The sequence below is a fragment of the Empidonax traillii genome, unplaced genomic scaffold (assembly GCF_003031625.1).
Source record: "Empidonax traillii isolate 1590-97213 ecotype Southwest subspecies unplaced genomic scaffold, ASM303162v1 scaffold238:size1398292, whole genome shotgun sequence".
Lineage (NCBI taxonomy): Eukaryota > Metazoa > Chordata > Aves > Passeriformes > Tyrannidae > Empidonax > Empidonax traillii.
The window spans coordinates 1,165,918-1,177,579 of NW_020955431.1; the positions used below are offsets into that span (position 1 = coordinate 1,165,918).

The window sequence follows — 11,662 nt, forward strand, 5'->3', positions numbered from 1 at the left end:
GGGATTGGTGTATGTGAGACAGAAGAACTGACAGATGAGTCAACTCAACAAGAGGATGGAATACAATGCCTTGTATTTCTAAAACATTAACTTAATTTCTTTCTTATGAGGTAAATGGAGGCACTGGAATACACATGTTGAAGAGTATGTATATCCCAGTAGTGGTATGCCAGAGTATGGCTCCATTCTTGTGCCTAATGTTGACAATGTGAGGATGGATTTCCTTATTGAAACCATCGCAAAACAGGGCAAGGTAATTTTTCTATATTTCACATCAAAATAGTGCACGTGATAATGGTTTTGAATTAGAAGTGAAATATTATGATACTGAAAAAGATTTTTTTTTTTTTAATTATAAATGGTGTTTCCTGAAGCTGCATTCATGTAAATATGCTTGAACTTTTTGAACACTCATTACTTCCAGACTTTTTTGTCTTCCCCTCACCCATTCTTTCTGCAGTGGAAATAACTGTATTACAACTGAGATCAGGTCAGAACAGAACCATTTTTTTCATGTACCTGTTGGAGAAGGAGAAGCACATAGAGCAGCAGACTCATGTAAGACTCTGCTGATATGAACTCTGCCAGCATGGGACAGTTACAGAGTTTATGTAACTTTAGGTTATGCAACCCTGTTCTTCACCAAAACTGTTTTACATAGGCAATTGAAATCTTTCAGATGCTGAGTTTCTAGAAAATACACTCTTTTTTCAAATACTCAAGTCTTTTATGGAATAATAGATGTTTGGTTGTGCTGACTGAGATGACCATTAACTGCAAAAATTTTTAGCTTGTCAGACCTACAAAAGTCTGAGACATTAACTATTTTGCTTCTGAACCTCTGTTGAGAACTCACTTTAAATAGCTTTCCTCATTTCTTTTCAGTTTAAAAGCTAAATGGGATCGCTGAGCCTTTGCCGAGACTCTCAGCTCTTGTGTTTCATCGTATTTCAATGTTGTCTTTGTCTAGGCTGTCCTACTGATTGGTGAGCAAGGAACTGCAAAGACTGTTATCATCAAAGGGTTTATGACAAAATATAACCCTGAAAGCCACATGGCTAAGATTTTGAATTTTTCATCTGCAACTACCCCATTAATTTTCCAGGTATAGTAGTCATTAATCTTCTAATGCAACTTGGCAGGTTTCAGAGAGTGTTCTGAGAATTTGCCAGGAGAATACTGCCGAAAGTGATTCTGAACAACAAAAAAGCACCTGCTCAAATGGTCTGTGTGTCCTAACACATGATATAAGACTTCTATTATAAACATGTTCCATTCAACTTCTTCCATAGTTACTGAGCTGTTCTTGGACTATTAAAACACGATGCATATTATTTTCTTCATCACATGTAATGTTTTTATGTCAAATGTATCAGTTCTCACTAACTGGGAAGAGCTGTCAGATTTCACTTAACGCCATGGGTAAAATAAGTGCTACCCACAACAATCTGTCATAAAACGTGTGCTGTCTGAAATTTAAATTTCTGTAAATTCAATTACTCATTAAAAAAGGGACACATGCAGTGCAGCTGCTCTAAGTTCACCTATGAATACTTGAATCCCAAACTATACTGCCTGTCCAAATTTCTACTGAGCTAATATTAATTATTCCAAGTGTCTTTAATCTACTGGCAATATATATGGGAAATATTTTTAATGAGGTCTGGTATGCCAAGCAAAAGCACCCCTGTAATCAGAAGTGCTGTCTATAAGCTTGATACATCACCTATCATCTGGCTCTATAGCATGGTAGAAACTACTAATATATTTAATATGCAAGTATATAATTCTGATCTAAATTTCCTCAGTATTTTTCCTTCTATTGATTGGGGTACTAGCAAAAAGTAGCATATTTTTATTGAATAAATGTAGATTTAATTGATGGTAGATCAGAGTCTGATGATCAAGACATCTGAAATAGAGGTGCAAGACTAACAGTCAAGTCTCTGTTAACAACCTAAACCAAAATATTGTCTGTTATGACACACATACTTTAAAATTATAAAACCCTGATCTAACTAATACAACTTGTGTAAGAAGACAGGAGCCTAGTCACAGTGTAAGAATGCATATATTTAGGTTTATACTGAAGAATAACTATGCATGGTTAAGTGAGCTTTCATTTGGTATAGAATAAATATAAACTGGACCTTAAGAAGAACAGAGAAATGGAAAGATGATGAGAGGAACAGTAGAATTAAATCTACTATTAGGCAAAATTATTTCATCAAGTCCATTTATGTATGTGAGTTTAATTATCACTCTATGCTTTTATGAAGTACATTGATACCTGCTGGAAAGGTCTCCTGGAATCACATCTTTAATTTAATCTTTATTGCTAGTAACCATCAAATTTGCTGATAAATTAATAAAATGAAAGGAATGTTTGATATGTATTCAAATTTGTGAAACTGTTAGGTGTGGTTGTCTACTCTAGACATTTGTTGTATTTAGTACCAACCTAGTGTTGCATAGCTTGGAATTTCAGACACTCTAGTTCAATTAGTGCAATTACCTCCAGCAAGTGTCTTGTCTAAACCTTACTTAGTAAAATTCTATGGAACAGAACCATCAGTATGTTTAATTGATTGAATCTCGTATGAAAGGGAATGCTCTTTGTAACTATGCTGGCAATTGCTTTTTAACAGCGTACAATAGAAAGTTACGTGGACAAGCGCATGGGCACAACTTACGGTCCACCTGCAGGCAAAAAGATGACCGTCTTCATTGATGATGTGAACATGCCCATAATAAATGAATGGGGAGATCAGGTTAGTTTGTAAAAGAAGAAAGTAGGAAACAAAAGGTATTTTCTTTGTTTTCTTGCTACACCATAAAATTGGCTTCTCAATCAGTCAGAAGAGGGTAAATTTGATATGTAGCACTTTAAACAGTAATTTTAAAGAACACATCTACATTACATTGTCATGAATTAATTAAAAATAAATATGCTGACTATAAGAAGCAGTTTGAGTACTTCTTAAAATGTGCCAATGTAATTTTAATAATGTTTTTTTACCAAAACTCATTTGTTAATTAAAAAAAAGAGAAATTGGCATACAAATTGTGATAACAAAGTGACGTTGTGGACAATAATTAAAATACTGTGAAAAATGAGAGGTAAGGAGTGTCTTTTCTGCTTTACAAAAAATGGAAGTAATCTTTATGTACATTGGCAAGATTGCTCTGAAGTATATTGCTTTGGAAACTAATGTTAGAATTTCTATAGAAGTATAGTTGTAAAATGTATTGTATATGGCGTGATTTCAGCTGGTCAAACAGAAAAGCAAGGTGTTCCTTTATGGCTAAAGAGAAGGATCTTGCATTCTTTTATATGGGACTAATTCTATGCTTGCAGCTTGAAAACCGTGTGGGTGATTGTTACATGTGGAATTCTAATAAAAATATTTTATATCATATGCAACATGTAAAGATGCATCAGTTTGGGCTTGATTAGAACAAACTGTAAACTTTGTGTTAAAAGGGATTCCAGCATATATAGAAATCATGCAGTGTTCAAGTGAGAATAAATTATAGTATGAATGTTTAGTTCTAAACTAGGGATTCCCATTTACTCCCAGGATTTTTGTCCCTAGATATTACCAATGAAAAAGACAGTCCAAATGTGCTTATTCCTCACATGCATTTTTTTTTCTGAAGCAAATAAGCAGGGGGTTGGGTGAAAAATAATGATACACTATTTATTAGGTCTTTCAAGTATATAAGTATGTTTTGTATTTAATTTAATTTTATGTATAATATTATGTTATAAAAACCCTGGTTATTTTACAGGTCACTAATGAGTTACTTAGGCAATTGATGGAACAGAAAGGATTCTATAACCTGGAAAAACCCGGTGAATTCACCAACATTGTGGACATTCAATTTTTGGCTGCCATGATCCACCCTGGGGGAGGTCGCAATGACATTCCACAGAGGCTGAAGAGACAGTTTTCTGTGTTCAACTGTACTCTGCCTTCTAATTCTTCTATTGACAAAATTTTTGGTAAAGGGAAATTACTTTTGTATCCATCTCATTTTTGAAAATAGTAACTGATTTTTCTTTATCCTTCTGTTTATAAACATTATGGTTAAAATTGAGGCTTAATCCCACTCTGATTTGTTTACTAGCTCATTTTCCTTCAGTAATCACTCCCCACCTGTAACGCCATTAATCTGTAATTTTTTCAGGTCCAGTCACATCTCTGAATCAATCGATATGTGGAGTGTTAGTAAGACATGAAGGTGTCATTGTTTCAGTGACAATGCTGGAGAGATGCTCATGTGCTACTGGTGCTAAGAATGAGTGACTAACGACTAGACTTTCTCAAAGGACAGGATCATACTGGTTTCTGAGAAAAAATTGTCTATTCAAAGGCAGTACAAGCTATTTTGGGAGAAAAAAGAACATTTTAATGGACAGTTAATTAAAAGCTAAATAACCAGTGAACTGGTGGCAGAATGGTGTTAAGAACAGGTGAATTAAGATTTGAATAAAGACTAGAAAGCCATTTCAACAAACTGGAAAAGGTTTTAGGAATTAAAAAAGAAGAAAAAGAAATTTCAGATGATCATTGCTCTTAGTATTGCCCTAATGTGTTTTTCAATTGGTAATTTTTTTTCCCCAGGTGTAATTGGAGAAGGACACTACTGTAGTGAACGTGGATTTTCAGATGATGTGCAGAAAACAGTAGCCAAATTGGTTCCGTTGACACGCAGACTGTGGCAGATTACCAAGCTGAAAATGTTGCCCACACCAGCCAAGTTTCATTATGTCTTCAACCTTCGAGACCTCTCAAGGATTTGGCAAGGAATGCTGAACACTACATCAGAAGTGATCAATGAACCAAAGGTAAGTGCAGCACGTCAGTGACTTTGTTATAAATAGTGTATAATTACTGTAGTTAAGAGGATGAAGAATTTATCTTGGCATTTGAGTTTGCTTTAAAAAATGTTATTTCAGTGTTTTTTTGAGGAAAAGCGGTTTTAGTCCAGGTTTTTTAGTACCAACTGAAATGACAACTTTGTTGAAAACTATAACAAAACCTGATTCTTTTGACACAAGAGACTTTGCTTCTATTTTTCTATTGCTAACAAGTGCTAGTTTGTTTGAAATAAGTGCGAAGATAAAATTATGAGAAGCTATGAACTTGTTTTAACCAAATGAAAATGCTTACATATTGATTCAAAAATAGTTCCCCCTTCCAATTATTGTCTTGAGGCTTTCAGTCACTACCTATAATCTGTCTAACAAATGATTTCTGGCTTATGGTTTAAAAGGAAGAAGTAGTAGCAAGTCATACTGATCTTTTTGTTCCATAATCAATCTTTCTTCTTGAAAACCATAATTTCTCTTTTGTTTTAAGGGAAAGTTATCTAGAGTTATGGGCTCTGAAACATGAAGTGCTGGAAAAGCAATGTTTATGGTAGTCATGGAAAATTTGTTGGGTTATATAATCACTTCATATTTAATGTACATCCCTGCTCCTTTAATAAGCTCCTGAATTCTACTGCATTTAAAATATAAATTTTAGAATGGATTTTAATTTCTGAAGCTAAAAACATAGAGCACTAAGATATATGTATATATTCTCAATTAATAGTCTTTGGAAGTATAACAAACAGTTGCTCAAAATGTGACTCTATACATTTACATATTAATTCTGAGACTTGACATGGTATGTGGTGCTCTGGGCTGAAACAAAAGGCCTTCAAGGAGTGCTTGGAATTTTTTTCTACTACTGTGTAGCAATAGCATGGGACTGAAACAGTGCTACTAGTATTAAGAACCTGGCACGTTTTCCTCCTGCATTCTGTGACCAAACTGAAGGACTTTAAAGGTATATTGAATCTAGAGAAGGAGTAATATAAACACTTATACTTTTTTGTGGTTTGGTTTTTTTTTTTTTGTTCTCTAACTACTTTGACTGTAGTATTGGTAATTAGAAAAGTGGTTTATCAGTACATGAACATCTTAAAAGATGCGGATATGGCTTTAGGGCTAGGGAAATAAAATCTTCATTGGTAAATACACTTCAATTTGGAATACTAGATTAAGGCTTCTTGCACAGTTAAGTGAATGTAAGCTTAAGTTGCTATTTGGCAGAATAAGAAGCTCAATATATGTCTTCTGAAGAAACATCCAAAATACTATTGTTTCTTTTCTAAAGTTAATATTATTTTTAAGTAAAGAAATAAAGGCTTTTAAGTTGTTATGGCTTCTTTGCAAGCCTAATGGGCTCCTCAGTACAAGAGAGACATGGAGCTCCTGGAGTGGGTCCAGCAGAGTGCAACCAAGATGATTATGAGGCTGGAACATCTGTGTTATGAGGAAAGGCTGGGCTTGTTCAGCCTTGAGAGAGACAACTGAGAGGGGATCTCATTAATGTATATAAATATCTAAAAGTGGGGTGTCAGAAGGATTGAACCAGGCTCTTCTTGGTGGTGACAAGCAATAGGACAAAAGGCATAAACTGATGCACATGAAGTTCTGTATGAGTATGAGGAAGACTTTACTGTGTGGGTGAGTATGCACTGGAGCAGATTGTCCAGAGAAATTGTGGAATCCCCCTCACTGGAGATATTCAATTTTTTGTTTGTTTGTTTGTTTGTTTATAGGTGCTGATAAAACTGTGGAAGCATGAATGTAAGTGTGTTATTGCTGATCGTTTCACAACTGCAGAAGATGTTAACTGGTTTCATGCAACTGTGGCAAAACTCATTGAGGAGGAATTTGAAGAGACAAAAGCTTTGCTGGGTCATGAAATAGATGCATTCTTTGTTGACTTCTTGAGAGATACACCTGCAAGAACTGGTAAAGATGGACTCTGATAACCAGGGAGATGACAAGAATAGGGAAGGGATATGATAATCACAGATACCAAGAAAAATATTTCTTAAAAAAGCATAATAAGTTTATGAGTAAGGGTGTTGGTTTTGTCCAGTGACATTGAAGGTAGTCTGTGTTATGGGATGTGGCATGTATTTATATTAATGGAATTTCTAATTCATAATCTTTATGTTAATGGGATTTCTAAGTCCATATTTGTATCCAGGTTGTCTGTATACAAGAGCCTTACTTCCAGATACATTTATGAGACAGATAGACAAGACTGCCAAAGAGTGATCAAAGAAGTGTTGTATGAATGACTTGAAGTGGTGGGATTGCAGTACTAGATAAAGGATAGTAATGTAGCTACCATGCCCCAGAAATCAGGTAAAAAAATACTGGCTCTGGGCTAATACAGTACTTCTTAGGAAATAGCTGTTACATATTTTTATAACAAATGACTATTTATTCAAATTTTCCTGAATGCTTGTTATATCTCTTGAATAACCCATATGGCTTATAACAATATCTTTATATCTTTCAAACAAAACCACGATGTCACTGACTTTACTAAATGACCTGGGAATACTGCTTAGTTGATGCAAAAGAACAGAAGACAGTTGTGTGAGTTTAGGGGAAGGTCATTATTTAAGCCATTGGATGATTCAGTTATCTGTGGTGGCATCAGTTTAGTGATGGATAGTGGAGGCAATAAAAGACTCACTTGAATATCCAAATGCCATTTGAATCTCTTCTTGTACAATTGAAGTAGTCAGAAGGCAGTGAGAAAAGGAGAGAAGGATGGGAAATATTTGATTGAATAGAATCAAATAGAAGTAAAAGCAAACTGCGTACATCCTTAAATAACTTGCTAAACTACATCAGTGTAGAGAAGACTGAAATATAAGTCAGAATACATACTGAGAGGGTAAAGATTGACCTTTAATGTGAAAATTTAAATCCACACAGAAACCATCATGTTGAATTGGAAAATAAATGCAGAATGAAGAATGTATGTCTCAAAATTCCTTACCTTCCTGGTGACATTTTAAATGTGTCTGCCATGTAATGTGCTTTTTAGCATGAAACTTGATCTAAATATAAAGTAGGAGACCCTCCTATAGAAAGGGTCTGTTTTGTCTGCAGTATAAATGTATGTTTGTTAGAGCCTTGAGAACCCCCTTGTTTTGGCTTTAAGTGAAAAGAGTAACAAGTGCAATTTTGTTTGTAATTGTCCTTATAATGGGACAAAGTCTTGCCCATTATGGTGGAAGTGTAAGACCAGGATCTGGATTTCTGAGCTCTTAAATATATAAAAAAATTACATCTGGCATCAATTTTAAATAGCCCTATGCTCAGGTTAGTGATATGTTTACGTATACTCCTATTATCTCTGAATTGTAAAAGCACAACGTATTTGTCCCTGAGATAAATAAACAATGACTTGAGATGAAATAACTCAAACATCAATTTTTTAGGACTCCTAAAAAGGGGCCTTACAGGGCATGCACATTAAAAATGCCACTAGGAAGGCAAAGAATTTTGAGAAATACAGTTTTCATTTTGCATTTGTTTTTCAATTCAACATGATGTTTTTGGTGTGGATATAAATATTCACATTAAAGGTCACTCTTTACTGTCTCAGTATGTATTCTGACTTATATTTCAGTCTTCTCTACACTGATGCCATGTAGACAGAGTGTACTTGGTGCTCTTATATGTACATCTAATATATAATATTATGTATAATAAACCTGATTCTGTGTGGTGAGACTTCTAACTATCTTTACTAACTTATCCCCAAGAGAACTTTTGTCAATTATTTAAACTGCTAAGGTTTTGCTATTTGCTTTTTGTTCTAGGTGAAAAACCAGAGGAAGGTAATTTAGATATTCCCAAAATCTATGAGCCAATTCGCTCATTTCACCAGCTACGGAATTGTTTAAATAAGTTTTTACAAATATACAATGAGAATGTTCGAGGTACTGGAATGGACATGGTTTTCTTCGAGGATGCTATGGTTCATTTAGTTAAGGTACAGTCTTGCTGGATTGCTGTTTGTTGTTGTTCATTTGCCCTCACATCCTGTAAGTAGAGGTATGCGTTAGTCAAGGTAAATTACCTCTAAAACTGAAACAACTAATTTATTGCTAACAAATATTTGATCTGTCACTCTGTGACTAGGTATTAAAACCCATTAAAAAGTTTTTGGAAAATGCACTGGATGGAACTATTCTTTTATATCTGCCTTTTATGCCTTGTGGGATCATGGTGCTATCTATTCTAACTCTGTTTCAGCCTTTCTTGTTAATTCTTCTGAGAGCCCTTCCTCTCTTTGGAATGAGTCAAATGAAATTCAGGTTAAGACATAATTGGTTGCTTCTGAAGGAGTACAAGCAGGAGAGTAGGAATAAATGTAGTCCAAACTTCTTTTGTAGATCCACAGTATGCTCACTACTTTTAAAATTCCTTTGAATATGGATTGGACCTGAACATAACTTTTAGCACAACACAGCTTGATACAATTGTCCACACAGCATAGGCCTTATACAAAGGAGAGCCTTTTTTTCCTTTTTTTTTTTTTTTTCACACTAACCCCCTTATTGTCCCAGTTGTATAGTGAGGTTATCTGTATTTCTTATAATAAATTATTAAAAACTGAATATGAACTTGTACCATCCCTCCCAAAGATATTAAATATCAAAACAATTTAACTTTAATTATAGTTGACAAACACACTGCATCTGCAGTTTTCAAAATTCTGGGGTGGATTCTTATAATTTCGCAAAATTAGTCCCTTTTTTTCCTAAGGTCTTCTCTGCAAAATGGATGATATTCTGCCTTTTTTTTTTTTTTTTCCCTTCACTGAAGAACCACCTGTTATTAGGAATCTCTTCTTTGGGTAGCTAGATGGTATACCATCTACCTGAATTATTGTATTAGTCTTCACTTGGATAAAATGAATATGTAGTGCTGCTCTGATTCTGTATTCTTGAAAGCAGAAACAACTGTGTAGACTTCAGGCAGCTTCTAAGAGAAAGCTAGATAAGCACAATTAAGGTAATGCCTTATCTGAGCTTTTGTAATAAGGCTTGAATGAGTTAAAGCTGATGGATTTCTTAAATAGAGAACAAATCTTCCAATATATGACTTGTGTGCCTCTGCCTGGAAAAGATCTAATAGCCATAATTGAAATGATCAGCAATATTTCAAGGATGATGTGCAAATTAAATTTTCTTTCTCCAGTTAAATACTAAGTATGCTTAGAGTAAACCTCCAGACTTGATTTTATCTTTTCTTATAAAACATTAACCTATGAAAACCAACAAGTACATTGCACTCAATATGTAAAATAAATGGGTTTAAATTTGAGGGAAATTGTTATGACCGTTTTTAATAGCTTGAAAAAAAGTAATTTAGAGGAAAGGCAAGTAAATAGGTATGCCAGGTTGCTTATTGACATGGAATGTCAATTATTTGATGGAATTCTAGGGTTATCAAAGGGATGTTCAAGATAATAAAGAGAACACTATACCAATACACTGCATCATTGCTCAGACAGAGGGGTCCAGCTGCCAACCAGATGTTTGGTATTATTGTGCCTTTAAGAGGCAGCTGGCTCTGTGCTGCTCTGGGTATTAATGTGGGCTCTTCTGGGTCTGTGAGTATCTGTCCTCTTGCAACTGATGGGCTTGGAGCAAGTCTGTCTCCTGTGCATAAAGACATATTTTCTCAGCATCAGGTAATATCTTCTACCTGTTTCCATGTTTTATCACATTGTGTTTTCGCTGTGGACAGTGGGACAGGTGCTGTATGCAGTTCATAGTTAATGCTGAAAATTTTTTTGCTACAAATTGTAAAGGGTCTGTTTATTTACATTGCATGGTCCTGAATTGAAGGGAAGTTTGAAGTAGCTGGTAGCTGCTGCCTTTTGTTTTAAAAGACAAATAATAAAGTGTGAAAGAAATCAGGAGATGTTTCACTGTGATCAAATATTCATACTGATACTGTGCATTTTCATAGTCAAGTAAATGAGAAGCTTAACAAGTTTGATTGTAAAGGCAGTATTATTACCTGCTGCAGAGAATACTGAAGACTGTTTGTCCTGAATTTAATATGCCTGGGACATCTTGTCTTTCTGGTCACAATGAAAGGACCTGGATGAGTCTTACCAAAGTTACCCAGTGGTCATGGTATCGGGGAAGTTATTATTTCCTTTCCTATTTTAATAATCAGTCATGCTGTGATAACACATCACGAAGAAATCACAGCTGAGATTTACTTTTACTTTGTGGAAGCATGAGATGCAATTCTACTGATAAATGAACATTCACATTGATAGAATCAAGTGGTTGCTATGCTATTTGGAAAGCTTACAGAAAATATTGCAAAGTACAAATATGCACTGAATATATTAATAGTAATATAGAATCCCTTAATTAAAGCTTAAAATTTTCTTTTTTTTTTTTCTTAATTGCTAATGTAACTTTATTAATGCAGTAGCATAGAATTTTTGGGTGTATAACTTTTATACATTGTAGCAATAAATGACCGGTATATTATGCAGATTTCTCGTGTGATTCGCACTCCTCGTGGAAATGCTCTTTTAGTTGGAGTTGGTGGCTCAGGAAAGCAGAGCTTGACAAGACTGGCATCCTTCATAGCTGGCTATGATATGTTCCAGATAGTGTTAACAAGGTGAGCATTAGTTGGTACTAAAGTAAATAAGTGTCTTAAGTCTTCCTGTAAATGAAATGGGCTCCCAGTCTCTGCAATGAAAGAAATAAGTTTACTGTAGTCTAAGCACTGTTACATAGAGTGGAAAGACATGAA

The 11,662-nt window shown here is 34.7% G+C and overlaps 1 protein-coding gene across 7 annotated transcripts in view; it reads left to right on the forward strand.

The window, feature by feature from the left end:
- Positions 1-11,662, forward strand: part of DNAH5 (dynein axonemal heavy chain 5) — a 125,144-nt gene that overhangs the window by 78,837 nt on the left and 34,645 nt on the right. For 5 of the 7 annotated variants that reach the window (XM_027888427.1, XM_027888425.1, XM_027888429.1 and 2 more), the window contains 8 exons: positions 111-253; positions 971-1,105; positions 2,649-2,771; positions 3,793-4,006; positions 4,629-4,852; positions 6,619-6,814; positions 8,692-8,864; positions 11,397-11,527. In XM_027888427.1, coding sequence (XP_027744228.1) covers positions 111-253; positions 971-1,105; positions 2,649-2,771; positions 3,793-4,006; positions 4,629-4,852; positions 6,619-6,814; positions 8,692-8,864; positions 11,397-11,527 — 1,339 coding nt within the window. The remainder of the gene's footprint in view (positions 1-110; positions 254-970; positions 1,106-2,648; positions 2,772-3,792; positions 4,007-4,628; positions 4,853-6,618; positions 6,815-8,691; positions 8,865-11,396; positions 11,528-11,662) is intronic. The other 2 variants (XM_027888431.1, XM_027888430.1) reach the window with 2 other exon arrangements.